The following is a 23926-nucleotide window of genomic DNA, read 5'->3' as shown; positions in this document are numbered from 1 at the left end:
CGACGAACTTTCACTTGTTAATCCCCGCGTGACTCTACACAATTATGAACGCAGCACATGCATCTACCGAGGGAATTGCCCATAACCCATGCGCATCCCCATGCACATCCAAATGCTATGCGTGGGGAACTCACTAATTCGCCAACAACGTTCTTGCATGTTTCAATTGACTGATGACCATGATACACTTATACATTTTGTCTTTGCACCATATTGTATATTTTAAGTGCATTACTTTCTTCATAACTAAGCATTCGATTGGATCTCACATGCTTTCAAAACAATGTTGTATATTTCAAGTGCATTGCTTTCTTTTTAACTAAGGTTCGATTGGATCTCACATGTTTTCCAAATAATGCCTAAGCTGGTCAAGCAACATCCCATATTGCTGCCAGGCCGGACATAATCGGTCCACAGCATGGCAACTACCATATTTTAATTTCCTATATAACCGGTTTGACTGCACCTATTTTGTCAAAAACATTGTTTTTTCCATCCAAATCCAGTTCTATAACGACAATAATGCAAAAAAGCTCGAGCGTCTTCCACTTTAAAGCTGCTGATTGGAATCAGCTTCGCTAGCTTTTGTGAGATCATTTGAAAGCCCAAATTTGGCTTCCTCCTATATCTTAGCTTTCTCGTGAACCACATACTTATCCTATAGCACGGTGAGCCTGCATTTAATAGTGTTATTGTCTCCTTAGAAACACTTGCATTTCATTTTATTTTCCACTCCTGTTCTCCCAAATCAAGCTTTTGCTACAACTTGACTTAAACATGTAGTTCATGTTCATTTCTCTCACATTGCTCCAATCTTTTGTGCTCAACTATTTCCGGCGTGCCCATAGCAATAGTTTTTTTTTTTTAAAAAAAGAAAGTATTTGTGTAACAAATGGTCGCAAGCAACAATTGTCGATTTAGTGTCATCTCTTGATTATAACTATATTTTATCATCTTCTGATTTGAATACACAGTAAACAGTAAAATGTACATACCTCTGTCAATGTCAAGACTGAGTTATATATATATATATATATATATATAACTATGTATTTATTGACAACATAATGCTGGACATACAATGTTTTTTAAACATATGCTCGGCAATAAACGTTTATTAGATAGAGTCGCCACCGTTGCAAGATCGAGTCTCCCTCTCCATATAAATAGTTTTCTACTTTTTGTCATTTCAGACAATTGTTTCCTGTCGCTGATATAAAGGGAGAGCACGTTCGCACTCGTAACTTAATCACGATAGATTGCATTCGTTATTTTTCTACCCAGGCGCTGTCGCAAGGCCAGGAACAATATTCCAAGTCTCAGGACGCTAAAAATGGAGCCGGCGATGAATAAACAGATCGTCTGAGGGCGACATTCTTGATCATCCTCGCGCCTCTTCTTTCTGAAGATCAGACAGATAAACGGGCTGTGAACAAATTATACAATTGACAGGCCAACCCCAGCTCCAGCGCAAATCTCAGGTACATACTCATCCTCTTCCGTCTTCTTCAACATATATTGGATCTTAGATCCTCTTGCACCTCGCGGTGTTTCATTCGGTGAACTCACTTCCTTCGTGGTCTCAACAATTGAGTGTTCATAATGGGAGAACCCCGTCGCCTAGATCGACATGTCTGCAATCAGCCTACCACGTTTCTACTTATTGGGCAGATTGCCAATCTCTCCTGCATTCTCTCAACGCGATTGGCGAGAAATGGCAAGTCGGTGTTTGACGTTTAAGCAATTTCTATGTTATATAATTATCTTGCTATTTCGTGGCCAGATTCGGTTCAACCGTAGGCTCCTACGGTTCTATCATTTGATCCATTAAAGGGTTCGTGAACTTGTTGGGCGAGTCTGTTCGTTAACTATTTGGATAGTTGTTAATTCTCACAGCACGTCTGTTTTTCTCCAAACATGCGTTAACAAGTTTGTGGTACTGCTGATAGTTTTTTTATGTTAACAACGAGGAGAGCTACAGTATTCTGATAATGTTTCACTATTTTTGTCGTCTGCTGGCTATTTCTCAGATCACTTCTTGTTGTTTCACAAGCTAATGAGGACTATTCTAGTTTGTCTTTTTTTTTTCTATTTCCCTGTTATGCTACTGTGTAAGCACACACATACTCTTCTTCTATCTCTCTAAGTTGGTTCGTTCCTGTTTAATTGATAATTAGCAAACATGACTCCTCCTTGCGTACAACTCTATATTCAAAGAAAGTAGCGGATTGGCCTCTGGCGATCGAATATATATGGGCTAGCATCGCGAACTAATACCATGAAAGACAAAAATTATTGAACCAATCCACTTCCGACCACCATTCAAACATTTTATGAGTCAAGAGGAGGATCTTCCATCCACAGCATTTCGTTCGATCATTTGAGCATTAAAACTAGACATGCAAACACGCATTACAACCATGGATGCACACTCAAAAAGACTCAAAATCAGTCCATTGAAATAAGGTTCTTAAATTTAGATGTTATGGTCTATGCAAGTTATTTCTTCTAGATTCTGGTATCCTCTTGGTTTCACTTGTCAATTTTGTTCTTTTTGTCCATTTTCTCTGTATGCAAGCAACACCCGGAGTTGCGCCTTGGTATGCGTATGTTTGATTTACATGCAGAACCAACAACCTGGGTTGACTGTTGAGAGATATTGTCATTCACCTAGGTACACAAAACCATGTTGCCTCTTCCCCTGCCCCCTGGGTAAGAGCTTTTTTGGGTTTTCAGTTTTTACATAGGGATCTGCCCATGAGTTTCAACTTTCAAGTCAACAATCGCTTGCATAGCAGCTGTGAGCATGCCCAACTCTGCCAAATCCTTCAGGCTTCAGGGCTTTGTTTGTGAATGTTCAAATGGTTGAATGCAAAGCTGTGGATGGAAGATCTATGTTTGCGAAATACTTGAGTGATAATGGGTTCATGAAGTTCATAATGTTGCCTCTTCCTCTGCCCCCTGGGTAAGAGCTTTTTTTGGGTTTTTAGTTTTTACATAGGGATCTGCCCATGGGTTTCAAGTCAACAATCGCTTGCATAGCAGCTGTGAGCACACCCAACTCTGCCAAATCCTTCAGGCTTCAGGGCTTTGTTTGTGAATGTTCAAATGGTTGAATGCAAAGCTGTGGATGGAAGATCTATGTTTGTGAAATACTTGAGTGATAATGGGTTCATGAAGTTCATATTGTTGAAAGGGCTAAGCATGACGTAGACGATTAGTTAACCCTACAGAGCTGAGTGCATTAAGAAGTACAATGTACACGTACCATGTATGTATATGAATAATTAAACAAGAAAAATATACATGTTGGGGATAAAAATATATTCAAGTAACATTCACTGCAGTAGTTCACACCAAATATATATTAAACATACTAATTGAAGTATTCTATGTAAGTTAATATTTATTACTTAATATTTAGTTATTTACAATACATATTAAATAGCATATAGTATACAACATGTTATAGCTAAATTAGTAGATGAGAATCATATCAGTGTGTAACTGGCTAACCATATATTAGTAGATGCACTATAAAAGGTTTACAAAATGGTAGGAAGAGGAAGTAGAAGAAGAAGACAATAAAGTGAAGATGAAAGGAAAAAGAAACATAGACTCACACATATCTACATATACCATCACAAGGGAAGTCAAAGAAGAAGAAGAAGAAGAAGGGAGGAAGAGAAAAAGTAGGTGAGAGAGGGAGGGAGAAAAAAGAGGTTGGAAAGACCAGCCCCATCACAAGAACGAGTTGAACCTGTCCATAAAATCATATAACAAAAAACATTATATATATAGGCAATTACACATTCAACAGCCACAAACACACACACATACTTATATATATATGTATAAATTATTATATAGATATATCATGGCTGGATGCATCCAGGTAACAGCCATTGTGAAACACTTGGTCGTCTGGACCCCCTGGTACAACATAGCTGGTGGTGAAGGGGGTTGGCTGTCTGACTCAATCAGTTTGATCTTTCATGGTGTTTGCTCATGATGGTAGATCATGCACAGGCAATACTGAAGCCAAATGCAGCCAACAGAACTGGCTTCAGACCTAAATCGATTATATGTTTATAAGTAGTTTATTTGTATTATGTTTGTCTAACTGAATTTGTAATTTACGATGTTTATGCATGGCAATGTTGACATGTTGTGTTGGTTGAATATACCTTTGAATGCTAATGCCCGAATGTCTTATTTGAGATCTGAATATTTGTTCTAAGTGTGTAATATTTTGAAGTATTATGATTATCCACTTGACCAGAAACTAGCCAGATGGCATATATGATATAAGAGGCTGCTCAAGTACATCTTCTATACGTACATCTGTATTATGAAAAATTTATGTATCTATTTATGTTGTCATAAATGTTTGTTCTTTGCTTAATGTTGTATTGGGCAACCTTTATTGGGCAACCTTTCTATTTTTTCTGATTTCCAGGTGTCACCGTTAGCACGTGGATTTGTATTAGATGCATATATAGTGTATGAGAAATTGTGCTGCATAGGCTAATGGATGCAGAAGTACCTAGCACGGCATCTTCTCCTTCAGTTGCAGGCCAAGTTGATCAGAGCACCATTGTACCTAGCCAATATGCACCTGCTCAAGAAGGCTCTCCAATGCTGTCTGCATCTGGTATAACTTCATGGGCCAAAAACCTCAAGATTCCACAGTTCTCAGTTCAAGACGATTCCGAGACCGGCAATGCTGGAAAATCAGCTTTCTCTCGGTTTGCATCTGGGTTTGGGCTGCGAACACCAACAAGAACTCCTACAGCTGCTGAGACTGATGAAGGCAACTCTGCAGCTGCAGAATCTGGTGTTCTAGGTTCATTAACAAAAGGTTTGGTTGATTCCTCTAAAAGTGCCGTAAGAGCTGTCCAGACCAAGGCGCGACATATGGTTTCTCAGAATAAAAGAAGATACCAGGTGTGTTTGATCTAAGAACTTTTTTTTTGTGTGTGTGTGTGTGTGTGTGTGCGTGTATGTGTGTGTGTGTGTGAGAGAGAGAGAGAGGGAGGGAGAGAGAGAGAGAGAGAGAGAGAGAGAGGTGTTCCCCTAGTTTTGGTGTTCTGTTGTGTTCGGCAGGCTGAATGACAATGGTTTCACTTGATTTAATAACATAATGGTTTTTTCATCCTTTTTTTTTTATGAAATCATGTTTTAGCCTTTTAGGTAATGTCTTTTGGAAAAGAAATAACGTTCATCAAAATTTGATGCATTATGACCAGTTGATTTTTTGTGTTTTTGATCTTCCCTTTTACACTTTCAAACAATGTTGCTTAAAAGGATATTATTTGTCAAATAAACTGTTGGAACATGTGTGAGAGAACCTGAAAAATTCAATTCCATAAATATTAAATAGAGATTAGTAGGAGATTACAGAACGGTCCACCTTATTACAACATATTCAAGAAATATTAAAAACTACGATAAATTGACTAACTACCTAAACATAATGAAAATTCCTCTTAACACTCCCCCTCAATTTGGAGCATAGGTATCTATCATGCTCAGCTTGTCACAATACTTCAAGAATATAGAACTAGGAACAAGTTTGGTGAAAATATCTACCAATTGGAATTTGAAGAAACATGAACAGTAGACACATGTCCTGATTACACCATGTCCTAAATGTAGTCCTTTCATGGAAACCTGGGTTGTTAGCAATATGTATGGTAGCTTTATTGTCACACTTCATCACCATGGAAATATTAACATTCAAGTTAGTCAATATAGATTTCACCCACACTATTTCTACAGCAGTTTGAGCCATAGCCCTATATGCTGACTCTGCATTCGATCTGGCAACAATAACTTGCTTCTTACTTCTCCATGTAACAAGATCTCCTCCTACAAACACACAAAACTTAGTGGTGGATTTTTTGTCTTCAACTGGTCCATCATAGTCTGCATTGGAATATCCTATCACATCAAAGAGGACTCCTACTTGAATAATAGTCCCTTTCCTGGAGAGGACTTCAAATGTCTCAAAATCATCATCGTTGCATCTCAATGCGTTTTGGTAGGTTTTTTCATACATTGATTGATTTTGCTTACTGCTAGCGATATGTGCGGCCTGGTAACTGTCACATATAGCAACTTGCCAACAGTGGATCCAAAACTTTTGCTATCAACTGAGTTACACTGCCCACCAAACAAGTGTGCCTTAGGATGCATCGGGATATTTGCAGGTTTAGTGCTCAACATGCATGTCCCCTTCAACAGGCACATACTTGGGTTGGGATAAATAATGCCATCTTTACTTCCTGCCACCTCAATACCCAAAAAATATCTGAGTGGTCCAAAGCCTTTGGTAACAAAACATTTTTGAAGGTGTGCCTTTGTATCTGAAAAATCTTGCATACTACTCCTTGTAAGTATTATGTCATCTACATATACTACCATGACAACCACTCTAGAATTTGTCTTTTTAATAAAAAGTGAATGATCAAATGCTAACCTATGATAGCCAAAAGAAGATATTACCTCAAGGCTCAAACAACTTCTGAAACCAAGCACAAGGACTTTGTTTTAAACCGTACAAAGCCTTCTTCAACTTGCACACTTTGTCACTCTTCCATTGAATCTCAAACCTCGAAGGTTGCTGTATATATACAGTTTCTGCTAAATATCCATATAAAAAAATATTTTTCACATCCAACTGTCATAATGACCATCCATATGCATAGGAATAAAAATAACTAATTGTGTAGTGGCTAGTCTGGCTATTGGAGAAAAGGTATCAAAGAAGACAACTCTGTATTTGTGTGTGTATCATTTGGCTACCATCCTTGCCTTGTATTGCTCAATGGACCTATCTACATTATACTTGATAGTAAACATCCACTTACAACCAACAATATCTGCATCCGGAGGAGGAGAAACTAACATCCAAGTCCCTCATTACACCAACTCATCTATCTCTTCCTTCATTACCTGCATAGATCATTGGACTCGACATATTATGTTGGCCATTTGACTACTTTATCAAATGGTTTAGGACATGGAGCATGGGGGCACAAATCAATCAATCTCTCTCTCTCTCTCTATATATATATATATATACACACATACACATGCACCCGTATACATATGTAAAAATCATGGATTGCCATGGCTAGGTTTTGGCTGGCGGCAATCTGGATTGGCCACATGCAGCCTGAGAGAGAGAGAGAGAGAACAGCCTGATGCAGCTGTTAACAGCTGGGATCTCCACTGTATCGGTATGTGGGGATCCAGGCTACCAATGCAGCTTTAACAGCAGGGATCTCCACTGTATGTGGGGATCCAGGCTCCCTATATACATACACACATGCATGTATGTATTTGACGTGTTAAGAGATTTGTAGCTATGTATAATATATCTTGCTTAACTTTTTCTGTAGATGATGTGCAAATTTATTTTCCCAAAGCTTTCAGTTTGTTGAAGTTATACACTGCATTGATGTATTTGACCAGCTACTATTTCTCCTTTCCATGTGATCTTCATCCTTTTTTCTTTCTTCTGCATATGCTCTTCCTCTTAAGAAGGCAGCTACTTAATCATCATTTAATAGCAGCAGCTTTTTTTCTTCATTCGACAAGGGTTTTTTTCTTTAATTAATATTTGTAATTGGTTTATGATGTAATTCTCCAGGAAGGTGGATTTGATTTGGATATGACATATATTACTGAGAACATCATTGCAATGGGGTTTCCTGCTGGTGATATAAGCTCCGGTATTTTTGGATATGTTGAGGTGGGTTATTTTGTGAAGGAGATGGTTCAATTTCTATTACCAAACTTCTGAAGAGACTAATTTGGCACATGCTGCAGGGTTTCTACCGGAACCATATGGAGGAGGTAATCAATTTCTTTGAGACTCATCACAAGGTAAGAAATTTGCTATTATTTGGGCATCCATCATCACTCAGAACTCGTTAGTAATTACATGAGGAATGCCTATTTGTGGTGCTGAAGCATTAGTCTGCTGATATTTTGCTTTTACACACAGAAAGATTGAAAAATGAATGAGGTCTGTGATATACTGGGTGAAGTTGAATTATGTCCTGACATTATTTGACAAAATACATTGATGCATCCTAACTTGTTAAGGCATCAATAAGCTATGTTGGTGCTATTTATGCACTGACAAGTGCACTGGTCACTTTATGCTTTAATCAAGTGCAGAGGTGACCTGATTCTGAGTTGTTTGATTGGAAATTGGAATTTGGAGGAAAATTTTGGTTCCCTAATGTATCTGACTGGTACTTAAACATAAAACACATTTTTTTAAAAAAAAAATATGAAAAGAACGCGATAAATTAAATGGCTGTTTAAAACTTAAAAAAACACGTTTTTTTGAAAAAAATGTTAAAAATGAAGAAAACACGTTTTTTACGCTTTTTTTTTTTACTTTTTTTTCATTTTTTTCATTTTTTTCATTTTTTAATGCCAAATAGTCTTTTTTTTCCTTTTTTCATTTTTTATTTGTTGCAAATCTACTAATCTTATGATGTTTGTGCTACTAGTTTCTCACTTATTTTATTTTCCCCCCATTTTTAGTTTTTTAAAATTTTTAAAAAATTTCCCGTATTTTTCCTCTTTTTTTCAAGCTCACCGTATTATACCCGAGAAAAACCTCTCTATTTAAAACTCCGAAATGTTATTTGTAACTATGCTTAAAACCAATTTTTGGTTCAAGCAAGATCACTATAGGCAAGTGAAAGTGACCCGCTTTAGCTTAGGTGATGCCATATTACTACTTTGGCAATGTATGGGTTTTCTCTTGTTCATATCACATTGTTAACAAATTAGCTTCTAAATTTCGTAAGAGTACTTCTACAAAGTGTAAACTCAAGAATTGTCCTAGTTGCTGACCCAAGCAGAAGGAATGCCTATTTAGCATTAGTTCATATAGTGAACTGGCAAAGGATCTGGATGATTTATTAACACTGAACCTCAATGTATGTAATTTAGTGGTCATGCAAGGCACTTCTAAAACATTTTCTATAGTCAGGACTTGATCATGACGACATTTGTTCTGATGGAGTAATGCCTAGAATCTTGAATTGATCCAACACCTTGATGGGTTAGTTTGGTCTGGCATGCTGCCTGACTCATGCCTGTTCATTGCTGTTGTTGGTGTGGAATTTGCACGCGTTCTAGCTCTTTCCATTCACATAGTTGGGTTACAGGAAATTCTAAGCCTTGAACTTTCAATCTCCAGTTATAGGATGAAAAGTTTAAAAAGTATGGGTCTTTGACCCTTGTCAATATTAGGAATCCTCATGCTCATTGCAGGATCTTTTTGCACAAAGAATTCACTGGATGACTACTGCAACTGTTCACATTAATTTGTAAAGTACGAAAACCGCCTAGCTTTACTCATCAGATGAGTGTGATAGCTGTAATGTGCTTGTCCTGTTAATATATGTAAAGTAATATGGTGTTGGGAACTGCAAATAGTTTGTGTACTATTCTTCTTTGTTCAACTTTGGTCATTTGATGATGTAACTTTTGGACATTTCTTTCTGTTCATTAGGGAGTAGAGAAGTTTTCCTATTGTCATGTATGTCTAATTCTCATGAAGCTCTTGCGAGGACAATCTTGTTTTCATGTTCTGAAAAATGTTGAACTCCAAAAAAAGCTTATGAGAAACCAAAAATGTTACAGCTTTTGGTTTTAAAAAATTAAAATACACCACAATGCTGTTAAATGAAGGCAAATTTGTAGATTTTTTATTCATTAAGTTTTTAGAGTCATCAGAATCAGATATGTTCAAGTTGGTTATGGATGCATTCTCAATCAATTTTAAGTTGATCAAGTTGGCAAAACATTGAAAGGATGGTTCTAATTCTTATTAATGATGATTGTTTCATGTAAAAAACTAACATTTTTCTGGCATTCTATATTGTGCATTGAGTATTCAGTCATGTTTAATTGGCAGGGGAAATACAAAGTGTATAACCTCTGCTCAGAAAGATTGTATGATGCATCACTCTTTGAAGGAAAGGTATGCTATTGTCAGCTCAAAGATCTTCATGCAGATTATCATCTACTGTGCATGTAACTAAAGTTTTATGCAATTCCTTATTTTAACTCTACTTAATTCGTTGCATGCAATTAGTGTTAAAACTAGTGAACTTCAGGGTATGATCATTGCAGATCCCAAGTTTGGAGTCAGCTGGTTTTGTACATTGTGTATCATGACCTACATTCTACAACCAGCCAAAATTATATGTACATGCAGAAGAAATGTGACGTGGTTAAAGCCTTAAAAAAGTGCAATAATGTTGATCTTTCTGTGTTCCAATCCTCCATCTTGACTTAGAATGCATGATGGACAGGGTTCACTTTTCTTCTTTTAAATGGAACAGTGTCTGCGAGGTGCATGTATAGAACCTTTACTAGAAGGCATTGGGACCAGAATCTAAACACACTGTTATTGTAACATCTGGTTTAGCTAGATCACCTAAACAGTTTTGTTCCTTCAGACTTGTCAGGTGTGAACAAACAAATTCATGTTCAAGAAGTTGAACTGATTGAATGCTCTTTCTGAGCTGCTTTTCATTACTTAACCTGCATATCTTTCAAATTATGTTTTATGCTTCTCCAATTGGTATGCTTGCTTTCTTGATGGCCAGGTTGCTTCTTTTCCCTTTGATGATCACAACTGTCCACCAATTCAACTTATTATCTCATTTTGCCAAAGTGCTTATGCATGGTTGAAGCAAGATATTGAAAATGTAGTCGTCGTCCATTGTAAAGCTGGCATGGCAAGGACTGGGTTAATGATATCAAGTTTTCTTCTATACCTCAAGGTTAGATCCTATGACTTAATAGAGGAGGAAGTTTGGCCCCTACAATTTGATATTTCTTTTTTCTTGTTTTAATGTGCTCGTATCTAAAAATTAAATGGTGGTGTTGTCCAAGCCCAAGGTGCATCCGTAGATAGCATGACATTCTTATGGTTGCTTTTTTTGGTTTGCTGGCATCATAAAATGCCTGCAGTTCTTTCCAACTGCTGAGGAGTCAATTTCCTACTATAACCAGAAACGATGTGTAGATGGGAAAGGACTTGTTCTGCCTAGTCAGATAGTGAGTTTGTCCCACCATTTAAATAATTTTTATTTTTTTATTTCACAAACTTAAAAAATGGATAAAGTTTTCTTGTTTTCTGCTGATTGCAGAGATATGTGAAGTACTTTGAGCGCATTCTGACATATTTTAATGGAGAAAATCAGCCAGGGAGGAGGTAATCTGTTATTATCTTTTTTCTTTCTAGAAGCAGAATCAGGATCGTGTATAAGGCGTGATATCCATCCCATTAATTACTTTTCCTAATGGACTTTCTGCTGTGAATAGGTGCATCCTAAGAGGATTTCGTCTTCATAGGTGCCCCTATTGGATTAGGCCCTCTATTACAATATCTGATCATAATGGTATGCTCCATTATTTTCATTTAATTGTAAGATATCTGTCTTATTCTCTTCTTTGTTAACATATTTGCTGGAATGAATACTTTCTAATTGAATTAAGATGTCGGTTAAATATTTGACAGGTCTGAATCCATGCATTTGGATTGGATGGAAAAAGTCAAAAACCTTTTAATACCCTGATTTCATATTGGTTACACATGCAAATATCCAACCTGAAGTGGAGTAGGTCTAGTTTCAGGAGATATCTGAATGGATGCCCATTCCAATCCTTCAAAAGTATATGGGGAGATTTGAAACAAGAAAGTACCATTTCTTAAACATAAGACACTAGCCACCAGCACACCCTGTTGGTTGGTAAACTTTATAAACTAACTACGATGGGCATGTCTGACCTCCCTCTTGAGTGGATCTTGGTTAAATATTAGTTACTTATTAAACATTTGAGGTTGGACTTTGTTTCAGGTTTATACATCTAAATTTGACTCCAGTTGGAATTTGATCAGCATAAGTACTACTAGTTGGATATGCCCAGGCAGAGTTCAATCTTTTCACATCCTAAATTGAATAGCAAACCATTTTGAGCACTGCTTTCTTGTCCATTTTAGCTTTTACACCGGGAATTCAATTAGTATAAAATACAATTTAGTTGGATAAGTTAGCACCTATGTCCAGAGAGAATCCAATATAGTTACATCCTTAAATTGAAGAACACACACTTTCTAGCCCAGCTTTTTGTCCATTTTAGTTCATGTTCCTTGTGATAATGTGTTTTATAAGTTTTGTTTGTCCAAGTTTGATATTGCTTAACCAAGCAACAAGGGCTCTTGTTTGTTAAATGTTGGTCCAACAGTTCTTTTCCTTTTTCTAGTGATGAAGATTATCTTCACTTCCTATTTTCTCACAAAAAATTGTATCAACATATTTCTACATGGCAACAGTTTCTATCACTTTTATTTTCTAATAAAACTACTGTGGTCAAACTGATAGGAAAGAAAACTTGGCTTTATTTTCCTAGTCTAGAATGGTTTCCTATTCCTTGCTTTTGTACAACTGAATAGTTTGATGTTACCTCCATGGGTTTTTCTAGCTTTGATAGTGTGGATCAGAAAATGAGAAAATGTATCTTTAACAGCTTTTGACAGTTTTTAAATTTACTCCTGCTGATTTTGCTTTATTTTTCTGCATATACAATTATTACACAAACGCTTTCATCTGCAGTTTTTTTCTTTTCTAGTGGTGCATAAATCTCTTTAACTTTTTAATGCAGGCATTCTTTTTTCAACCAAAAAGCATCCGAGGACCAAGGATATGGCGGTAAAGATTTTGACATGAAAATTTCTAGATTTACTTTTCTTAAAAAATGGTATATTAAGCGATGGGATTTTGTCATATTAAATGTTCTAAAGTAGGAAGGCTATTTACTTGTAGCATTAGGGGAGTGAGAATCTGTACACAGATTAGTTAAACTGTATCCGACCAGCTTTTGAAGATCCTGTCACAGCAGTTGGTATGCTTAATGAGTTTGAGGACGGTTTGCTTTTGGAACTCTTTTGAGGAGTCTGCTGGATCACAATTCACTATGATGTCAAAATTTGGGTTATCTTCATTAACACATTCATAATCTGAGCTAGGATATGATTTGATGGAGACTCTAGTTTACCTTTTCTTTATTAAATTCTTTCCTCTTTTTTTTTTTAAAAAAAAAAATTCACAAAGAATGTCTAAGAAGGTTCAAATCTATGTTGGTTCTTTTCCTATAATGAGAATGTGTGGACAGGGACTAATGCATAAAAGTTGGATTGTTGTTGGGAGCATAGGATCATATTTAGTTGCTCGGTTTCAATAATTTGCAATAATAGTCCCCATTGGCCAAGCCTCGTTCTAGTTTTTTTCTGTTTTTCACTTTGGCTATTTTTGTTCATCTTTTTTTTTGTCCTTTTCTCTCTGTGTTTGTATTGGATGTTGCTCTATAAGTGAATCAGAACATAAATGGAGACAATATTTTTGGTAATATAACCTGATCCGGGGATTCCCACCACTAGCCTGAAACTGATTTTTGCTTGAATAGCACAAAACTTGTAGGCCTGGGCTGACTGACCCAGTATGTCATCGTCCATCATTATTGACGGTGCTGATTTGTTGGTTGACCTTGTGAGAATAATGGAAAAAGAAAATGTTGCAATGGGCATTTGAACAGAAAATAGCTATTATAGTTTTTATCCTCCATGCATACATATGGTGAAAAAGAAACGAGTGGGCTACTTTTTCCAGTCCAACATGTCATTGGTGAGACTTTTAACGAGTGCACGGGCCTACTTAAGCGGGCTAATTCAGGAATCAATATCTATGATTTTATCTGCTTGCTTTGGAACCATTCTCAAGACCTTTCTCAATTAGGCTGTGTTATTTTCATTTGTTCTATGTCCATTTGCATGCTAACACTGATGGATCTAGAGCATGGGCATCTTATTGCTGCACGTCTATGTGATATGCAGCCTGAAGATTTCTGGATTACTGCTCCCAAGAAAGGCATTGTGGTTTTCGCTTTACCTGGGGAAAGAGGATTAACAGAGTTGGCTGGTGATTTTAAGATCCATTTTCATGATGGCCAAGGAGATTTTTACTGGTTCGATACTTTTTCCATTGTATAATTCTTGTAAAAGTTTGTCAACTTATTATGCAACTTACTTTAGTCCATGACATCTTGCTGGGTTTCATGGCATGTTCCTTTACTATCATGCACTATATACATCAGCAAATTGTGTCGTCTATTTCTGTTATTAATGAATGACTAATTGTGCTTGTCTTCTCCAGCTGGTTGAACACAACAATGATGGAGAATAGGAAAACCTTGAACACTTCTGAACTTGATGGCTTTGACAAGGTAAATACTGTAGCAGTACTGTATCCTAGGGTGTATCTTCTGCTAGTGAGGTTGTCAAATTAAACTCTTATCCTAAAGTAAAATTTCCTTTTCTCTGAGAAACTTTCCAGAATGTTGCCATTAATTTTGGTAGAACTCATCTTTATGTTTCTGCTGCTTTGATTAGTGGTATTTGTTTTTTTTATCTCTTGGTGGCCATGAGATAAAAGATCACAAAATTACAATGACCATCACAAATCAAGGGCAACCATCTGGATGCATTTTTGAGCCTCTTAAACTGAGGATTTGATGTTGTCAGATCTCCACCAAAATGCAAGTTTTATCAAACAGAGGTTCTGAGATCTTATCAGCAAGCACCAAAGAGTGAAAGGTTCACAAATGAAAGTGCTTCATGTCTGCAGGTGTGCTCCGCCTAGCAAAAAACAAGGCAAGATGAGGATAAGCACAGTGCAGTTGGAGGCATCTATCTCGCCTTTTTCAAATTTAAGATCCACTCTTTTTGATGTGGTCTGGTCTCAAGTTTGAGGCATCTCAGATTGGTTCAGGTCATTAAACACCCCTTAGTAAAGAGGGAATACCGGCTCTTTGACTCTACCATTGACCTGGTCAAGCAATGAATATTTACCAAACATGACCCTTCACCAGTTGTTTTCGCAGCTTTATCTGTCTCATGTACAAATGCAAGTTTCCATGTGGAGCCTGCCCATTCATCCTTTAAATAATTTAGTGTTGTTTTGCAGAGGAAACTGCCTTCTCCAGGGTTCCTGGTGGAAGTTGTACTGATGGACTATGATGCTGCCATTACATTGCACAACGAAAAAGCCATGCGCATGCAGGATGGGAAGTCTGAAAGCTCCACAAAAGCTCCAGGCAGCTCGCCTCTGGTTCCAAATCAAAGTGCGGATGACCAGGAGAGGGATGATGTGTTCTCAGACAGCGAGTCTGAAGACGGTGGACATGTGAAGGGAAAACGTGCTCAAGCCACTACAGATGGTGTAGGCTCTGCTGCTACTGGGGCAACTGGAGTAACCCCAAGAGAGATGGAGTCTGTAACTCATGAAATAGGGAATGTTTCTCTTAACAATGATGGCAAAATTAGTGCCTCTGCAGGGAACAAGTCTAGGGATACCTCGGAGCTTCAGGCCTCAAAAACAGAGCCTGCAGGCATAAGTGATTTTAAGGCTATGGCTGCTGATGCTTCTGTGTTCACTTTTGGTGATGATGAAGACTATGAAAGCGAGTAGTTGCATGTCATTGGACCCAGTGTTTCTTATTTGGGTTGTGTTCATAGAGATTTGTTCTCATTAATTTTGAATTCAGATAATGTCATGCATTGAAAGAACTGGCTTCTTTTTTAAATGCCTTGGAAGTTTCTTGGTGCAAATGGCCTTGTGCCACATCCGTTGCGGCAGCAAGGCCAGTTTCCTTGATGCATCAGCCCCTTAGTTTCTTTATGAGCATTAATCATGTAACCGTGCCTGAAGCAATCTTAGCTTATAAATTTTCAGAATCTGAGATAGTTTGGAAGAGAAACACTGAACAGAGCAGAGCTCTCTCATGCACTCGACAAATTTCAAAATATGGGATAGTTAGGAAGAGAGTCTGATAAGAGCAAACCTTCTCATGAACTCGAGAGTATACTACTTTTTTAAGTCGTTTGGAATGTGCTTTCATTCAAAAAATGTGTCAAAGATTAACAGTCAATTGCTTGTTTAGATACGAGATTCACATCAAAAAATTCAAGAATGTTTCACCAGGCTAGGGGCCAAGCCAATCTGTTTGTGGCTGAACCTGCATACTGCTGGACTGTTCTTAAGCTCCCCCAATTGCCAATTACAATCACAAAGTGCAAACTGTATCTGCGATTCTTATACGTCAATGCTCTGCTTGTGAATTCTCAATTCCTTGCTCACAAGATATTCCTTGAGTTCCATTTCAACTTTCAGGCCAGAATCCAAATTTTATGTTCAAGTAAGAGACTAAGCCAACAGTTACCGGAATGTTGGAAGCGATGCGTGAAGCGAAAGCCAAGAGATGCTGACATTCTTATAAAACATTACGTCCGGCACAGATATTCGAGAAAGCAACATGAAGCAGGAAATAAAATAAAAGCGAGGAGACAGAATCTTGAAAAAGAAGCTGGTTTTTAATAGTTTACAGTCTCAATCCAACTGTGACTAGAAGGAACAAATTTGAGTCTAAAAAGACTCGATTTTAAATTGGCAGGTCAACCTTTAGTTCTGATATAGTTAATTTCCTGCTCCAATCAGGTCAGATCTAAATAGGACAGTACCCGACCCGGGGATGGCTCATTTAGATTTTCTGTCTAGAGAAAAGCTCAGTCATCAATGTCAACAGAACCTGTCTTAGAAGTCGAACTCTTCTATGAATTCTTTAACCGGATCCATAACCCGGACCCGTTCACAGGCAGATTCTGTCCGGGTCGGACTCGAAAACAAAGCCAAGCCTAACCGGCAAATGGTGAAACTGTTATGTAAGATTGAGTCCAAGGGTAATAGTGTCACTCGGATATCCTAAAACCGGACAGCCCCATTCTCACCTGTCCCTCCACCTTCCCCCCATTCTGTGAACGGCCGACGGGTGAGAGATGTCGTCTCCGGCGATAGACCCCCTCCCGGCCGCCGGTGACGACGTCAGTGGAGGGCTCTCTGTCGCCTCCGGCGTGTCTCGATGGTTGAATGCTGCCTCCAGGCGGTACCAGCACCTCCTCGACCGGTCGACCCCTCATGCGTTTGCACGATGGATCTGCTTCTCGCTCGTTGCTCTCGCGTACATCGTTAGAGTTTACGTGATCGAAGGGTTCTACGTCGTTTCATATGGATTGGGGATTTACATCCTGAATCTCCTGATCGGGTTCCTCTCTCCACAGGTCGATCCCGAGCTTCAGGATGCCGATGACGGGCCGACGCTGCCCACCAAAGGGTCTGATGAGTTCCGGCCCTTCGTTCGCCGGCTTCCTGAGTTCAAATTCTGGTGATGGTGTCTATTTTTCTCCTGCTTTTTTGGGCTTTTGAAGGACTGATGATTTTCCCTTTCGGCTTTGTTGTTTTGGCACTTGTTTCAATTCTTGATAAGTGATTCTGTAGTCTCTTCCCTTTCTCGGTTCCACATTGTAGTCGGGAGTTGTTAACGTCTGGCTCTGATGAAAATGTTGGCGCCTTTATAGGGCCGTGTTACTTTTGTTTCTTAACTTTTAAGGGGGTTAGGGTTTCTAAGTATTTGATTTCACGACGAAAACAACAACAAAGACGCTGTTAGCTGGAAATTCTGACAGGCTTACGTGATGCTTAGGTGCAATTTTGCTTAGTTTTTGCTACTTTGGTGGAAAAATTGATTCATTTATTCGGATTTTATCGATTATGCTATAAAATTGGGTCCGTGCATATCGCTTTTGTTACTGTCTGTAATGTTATTATAGATGGTACTTTGTTCGTAGGTATGTGTGGCTTGAGGCGTAGATGAGGAGGGCATCCTCTCCTTGATCTGATATTGGACATCAATATTTCAGAAGCACTTGTTGCACGACCGTTGTAGCGTGCTGGGCTGATAGAGGGGAAAAAACCTGATTAGGGAAGTTGGAGCAGTTTTTGGATAATCCAGTCAATAATTTGTAGATGAACGCCTACAGTTGTTATCTGTAAAAGTTTTTGTGGAGAACATCTGTAGTCCGACAACTGTTTTTTAGTTTAAAAAATTATTGATTATTCCTGTTCCATGTACAACCAATGACTGATTTCTTGGACATAATTAAGTTAAGCTGAAAATTTCCAACTAAAGGGGATATTAATTCTAAAAACATAATCCTTGATGCCTTTGTTATACAGAGACAATTTGAAGTCCTTACGTTAAGTTGGATTATCAAGGTTGATAATGTCTGGCCAAGGGCTTTAAGACATGCACATACTCATTAGGAATGTTTCCTTCTGAAATCTGTTTGGTAGGCCATATTGCAGAAAAGCTATGCTTGACATAATAATTTGACAGAACTTTTTTTTGCTTGAAAATTTTATAAAAATCATATGAAAAATGACCTAAAATGATAATGGGGAAAAGGTCCTTGTGGATAGGCGCTGGAGAGTGGAGCAAGTCCAATTCGTGTTACTTTGGTTGGTTGCTCATTGGCAGCTCATGATTAAGCTCCAGTATCCTTTTGTTTACCTAAAGACTTACAAATTAGTTTAGTTAACATGATGTGTAATTGGACTAAAAAATACTGAAGTTAATGGTCGAATGCATCAATCATCAAGATGCATCTCCTCGCATCAGAGTTGTCACTTACATGATCATGTTGTTTGTGCGCCAGTTATTTTTCCTTTTTTGATATATTTTGGGGCTGGTTTTTCTTATCATGCTTGTTTTTTCATAGCTTAGTAGTCCAACGGTCAAAAAGGAAGGACAACAAAAAAGGGATGAGTAGACAAAACCAAAATGTGAGAAAGATGTAGAGGAAAAAAAACAAATTTCTATGCTTCTACAAATTTATTCTTTCTTCTCTTTCTCCTTCTCCTTCTGCATATTTATCTCTTTGTCAATCAAAGCAAGCATACAGAAGGTGCAAGATTTCTACTCATCTACTGTATCATGCAGTACAGTGTGACACAAATTATTGTGCAGCATGATACAGACTCGTCAATGGTATAGCTTCAATATTATGGCTCTATCTTGTGACCTGGTAGGGTAATATTTCATATGGTGCCTCACAATGGGATACATTTTTCTCACAACATTGCTTAAAACATTAGGAAATATGAGTTTTTTTTCAATGTTTTATCATGATTTTTTCCCCATTGGTATTCATTATTTTGGTTATTCTTGCACTAGTTGATTTGCTTTTTGAACATGTTGGAGTCTTGACTGCATGTCTGGCAGTTTGGTCCCTACATGGTTATTGCGGATTTTGGTTGCTTGGCATTCATATGTTCACATTTAAGATGATTATCATGTTTCATGTTTTAGTTACTCTTTGATATTTGGCTTCTTGGTATCAATTGCTATGAGCACATAATGTAGATTCTAATAATATTATAATAGTAGCCTAGTTATTTGATAACAAACCCTGTTAGGCACTAGGAAACTGGCTTGCTGCATATGGTTGTCCTCATCCATCTGATGACAGTACAAATGCATTCCTGAATTAATCCTGAATTTTTCTATGTTTTGAAATAAGATTTGAAACTAGCACCTGTGAGAACTCAACTATTGATTTTAGTGGTAGTTAGAATTCTCCTATATGAATATATCATGGCTACTGGTTCTGGGAACTGGGAAAAATATAGTTCTCGATCTTTTGCTTTAATGGAGCAAGAACCAGTATCTATTGCAAGTGCTTTTAGCAACATTTCTTTTTTGCCCTGGACCATGCCAGGTTGTAATCTGGTGCTTCAGCTTTTGTCCAGACATGGCAACCGTTGTTTATTTTATCAAATGTTAGCAGTAGTTTGCAGGCTTTATGGCTTCATACGTGAGAGCAGTTGGTGTTGGAAATACACCTTTGTTTGTCAACCACAAAAATTTCCTTGAAAGTGAGATTGTTTGGTAACCAGGATCATAAACCGTTGTGTGTAGTGTACTATTTGTCAAAGTGACTTTTGCTTTAAGGTACATATTTAAACTTGGAAGTCTCAACGAATCATAATTTTGTCATAATTTTGCAGGTATTCTCTTGCAAGAGCATTCTGTATTGCTTTTGTGATGACATTTTTTCCAATGTTTGACGTTCCTGTCTTTTGGCCTATACTACTCATGTACTGGCTGGTGCTCTTTGTGGTTACTATGAAAAGGCAGATAAACCACATGATCAAGTACAAATATGTTCCTTTCTCCATCGGGAAGCAGGTACTTAGATATTTTCTTTTCCATTTTTCAATCAATCATCCTTTCCTCTTTAAGTTTCTAAAATTCCCAATTTCAGCGTTACACTGGAAAGAAACCTGTACCTGATGAAGATGCGAGTCTTCTGAAGAACTAACCTCTTCTCCTGGACATAGACCAAATTTGTCTTGTAGATGCTAAGGACACATCCTTGTGTGCATGATGCATTACCGGAGGCCACATTCTTCTGTTGGGCAGGCGGTAGAAGAAATTCAGGAAGTTGACACATTTTTCATGAAATATGATTATTCATGGTGGGGTGAAAGTCCAGTACCTTTGGAGAAAATGATATAGAAAGGTGGTTTGTTTTGGCTAAAGTGGTCGCCTTTTCATAGTTTAAGATTTACATGAAATTGGAGAAAAGTTATTGCAGAGGTAATGTTGTAGTCATCCTAGCGGACGCCAACCTCTTGCATCCCTTGCTTCGTAGTAAATGTGTAGTTCTTCTGCAATTTACTTGAAGAACTTACCTTGAAACCTGGACTCCTGCTTGAATTGAAAAAGATTTCCTCCTATGCATTGTGTTGCATCCCCACTCAATTTGTTCACAATGTTGGATTTTGCAATGGTGGTGAAAGAATGTTCTGTTTTATCCACGTATTTAGAAGCCAGCCACTAGCTGAAGAATGACGTGTGATTTATCCGTTTATATATGATTTTGGACCTTGAGGTCACGCCTATAATTGAAAATCACAGGTATAATAGGGGTGTTTTCTGAGAAGAAGGTGAAGAATCAATCCTGTAACGATTTCTGTTTTTGGTGGTACCTGACACAGGTGCTTTGGTCATCAGGAACTAGGAGAAACTGTGAAAGTTGAGAAGTCACCGGGCAAAACGAACGTGCCCACCTGAACTTTTCTTAACCCTTTCAAGAATTCAGTGTTGCAGATGTTTCTTGCTGTTTCTGCTGCTTCCATGTCTTTATGTGGATCCATATTTATTGTGGCAAGCTACCTGTTCTATAGGGCACGTCTTCGAGGAGGCATGTAAAATTTTTCTTGCGCGTTGAACGTGCGTGGATGTGCTTCTGTTTACTAACCTTTTGATACTGGGTCTGCTGCCTCGTGAGCTCGCGGCCTAAAACCTCGAATACAAGTGTACAGCCCAGTCGATACGAATCACAATCTGCGTATTACGAAGGGGCAATCCTTGAATCTTCTTGTAAGTAGTGGTAAATTCTACGTGTACATGCTGTCACCCTAGAGGTATACGGAGCTTCATTACGCGCCGATAGCAATATCAGGGAGATGATTGCTCATTTGGTAGCCATATTTCACGCAACTATTTTGGGTCTAGCACTACACAATCTGTTAATCATCAGAATTTGGCGACCTAGAAATACATTTATATCAAAAGGTGCAGTCAAAAGTTTCAATTTTGTCAACTGAACCGTGTAAATCAGTGAATAGTATGTAGAGTCAATTTTTCACAAGAGGTTTTGAGCACTTGAACCTAGAAAGCACTTAGTACATAGCCTCAGGATAAATGCACAGAGGAAACAGGGAAGGTGTATCCCCCTTGTACCAGTGCAAGACCCTTTGGATTTACCTCCTTTACTCCAAAAAGAGGAGCCATGATAGTTGTAGGTGGTCGAGCCATATCGGTCCATTATCAGTCATTGGTCGAGCTGGCTGGCTGAGCATAATGTCCATCCCTAGATAAAGGTCAAGCTATCATTGTTTCTTTATCTGTTAAAGCCTTTTTTCTTTGTCAGATGGGGATCTCCGGTAAGGCAGTCAAAGAACGAAGAAGGAAGTCCCTGTTGTGAGTAGCGACTTTAATAGCTGTTCTTAGTCTGATAGTACTACAATGATTAGTACGGAGTCATCCTTTGAATGATCTGTCAGGTGACTGGAAGGATCCCAAGAGAAGCACGAGTGGAACGGCTCTAGTTTCCATTAGCAGCTGTAGTCGGACTAGCCTTCCAAGCCTTCACTAGATTAACTAGATTAAGCTCCGAAATTTGACAGAAACTACTAAGGCCGATAGGTCGGTCTCTACTCTAATAAGGAGGTGATGGAATATGGAGAGACCATACCAAAAAGCTTATGGAAAGGTTATGGAAAAGTCAGGACTAATGACAAGAAGCAAGTTTCCTTTTTCAAACTGTGAAGATGGCGTGATAAACCCATGAGATTTGATGGTTCTTGGTCACAGTATGTATATCAAAAGGGTCGAACATATTTGATTATCTTCTAAACTCTGTATATATAGTTGAATCTAGGTTCATTTCGGAATATAAAATGAGAGTTAGAGCAACCTCGAGTAATTGATTCAATTATTAAAAGCTATCATCCGCCGGAAACTGCACTGTGCCTTTGCATATTATTAGCTAAAACTTGCTGATCATATTCATTCGTCTTTACCTGTGAGTCCCCCTTTGCCTCCCATCCGGCTGATCGCTACGAAAGCCATTCCACCGACTCTTGATTTGTCCATTAATGGTGGGAAAGAGGGTGATCCACGTTTAGGACAGTTGAACACAGTGAGCGCAGATGTGGCAACCCCATGCAAACGTGAACTGATGTATGGGAAACACCGCTCGATCCTGAACACTTCATGGTTGACATCACAAAAGAAGGCAGTTCTGATCTTCGCTGGTCTTTATATGGGAAGGGATTCAACGATTCATGACTTGGCTGAAGAATCCAAGTTCACAGGATGAGTCGATTTTTAAAAAAATAAAAAGATTGATATATAAATTTTAAATTTTTTGGTTTAACCCATGTAAAAAATTTGAACAAGTGTATCTCCGTCTTTATTAAAGTTTTGAAACTACCCCTTGGTAGTTGGTAAGTTCTACATAAGTTGTATATTTCTTACTAAAAAGAGAGATTTCTGACATACTCAGTCTGAGCAGTACACCCTCTTGCAAACACAGGACTTAAAAGATCAATGTGAGTACATTAAATGTCGGCAACTGATGGAATGGAATGGCTTTGAATCTGATTCAGAGACGCAAAAGAGGCAAGATTCTGCGCAAAAACCGGAACATAAAGCAAATGGCATCATAGTTGAACTGATAAAAAGGATTGAAATGCAGACTGGCAGTTGCACTGTCATTGTCATTTACCAGTTTCTGGTGAGCCTGGTCATGGAGGCGTCAATCTTTACGATGACAAACAATTGAGAACTAAGTCGTCAATCTCTAGGGGTCTATAGAATCTCCCCTCCTTTGCAGAAGTCGGTGCTTTGGATTGAAGTTTTCAGGAATCCGGGGATCGCCTTTTTCTGGAAATCGGTCGGTCAGGTTATGTCTATGCAGGGCGACCTCCTACTTCTCCTTTTTACTATTTACTGACTCTGACGACCCACATGTGCTTTACTACCGGTGGAGCCAAGCGATGGTTGGAGAATTCCAATGCTGCTTACAGAGTGAAACACTGATGACTTACTCTGCTCGTCTATGGCTCGGATATTAAGTTCTGCTCAGGCTCCTGTCCTTGAATGAGCAGCAGAAAATAATTTCATAGATGAAACGATTTTTTTTTAATTAGATGGGCAGACTTGAGCTTCTCCACTGAGCATGTCGTAATTTCTTGCAAATGATATCTGTAAACGAAGCTGTGCTCTCAGACAAAGACACTTGGTGAGCTTTCAAATTGAAGGAGCAGTCACAAATCGCCGCCTTCTTCTGTCAACGAAGATTTTACAAAAAAACGCTTAACGTTATGATTTGTCAGGCCAACGGTATCCATCCTACGGATCA

General features: G+C 38.3%; 2 protein-coding genes across 3 annotated transcripts; both read left to right on the top strand.

Annotated features, from left to right (window-relative positions):
* The first annotated feature begins 1188 nt into the window (after positions 1–1188).
* Positions 1189–15684, top strand: LOC116260975 (phosphatidylinositol 3,4,5-trisphosphate 3-phosphatase and protein-tyrosine-phosphatase PTEN2A-like). The gene is made up of 13 exons (XM_031639529.2): positions 1189–1481; positions 4460–4947; positions 7658–7759; positions 7837–7893; positions 9950–10015; positions 10647–10823; positions 11014–11100; positions 11193–11257; positions 11368–11444; positions 12709–12755; positions 13937–14067; positions 14256–14325; positions 15066–15684. Exons 2-13 carry the CDS (start codon positions 4531–4533, stop codon positions 15567–15569), a joined length of 1800 nt encoding a protein of 599 aa, XP_031495389.1. The 5' UTR covers positions 1189–1481; positions 4460–4530; the 3' UTR covers positions 15570–15684.
* Positions 15685–16877: 1193 nt separating this feature from the next.
* LOC116260852 (protein RER1A-like) lies at positions 16878–20732 on the top strand. 2 transcript variants are annotated; one of them, XM_031639373.2, is made up of 3 exons: positions 16878–17319; positions 20001–20181; positions 20334–20732. In XM_031639373.2, exons 1-3 carry the CDS (start codon positions 16934–16936, stop codon positions 20349–20351), a joined length of 585 nt encoding a protein of 194 aa, XP_031495233.1. In that variant the 5' UTR covers positions 16878–16933; the 3' UTR covers positions 20352–20732. The 2 variants fall into 2 exon arrangements, with proteins under 2 accessions (XP_031495233.1, XP_031495232.1); XM_031639372.2 differs by having other exon boundaries at positions 20258–20732.
* Positions 20733–23926: the final 3194 nt, after the last annotated feature.

This window comes from Nymphaea colorata, chromosome 9 (assembly GCF_008831285.2).
Source record: "Nymphaea colorata isolate Beijing-Zhang1983 chromosome 9, ASM883128v2, whole genome shotgun sequence".
NCBI lineage: Eukaryota > Viridiplantae > Streptophyta > Magnoliopsida > Nymphaeales > Nymphaeaceae > Nymphaea > Nymphaea colorata.
The sequence above is the reverse complement of the archived record's forward strand: the minus strand, read 5'-3'. Positions and strand labels throughout refer to the sequence as shown.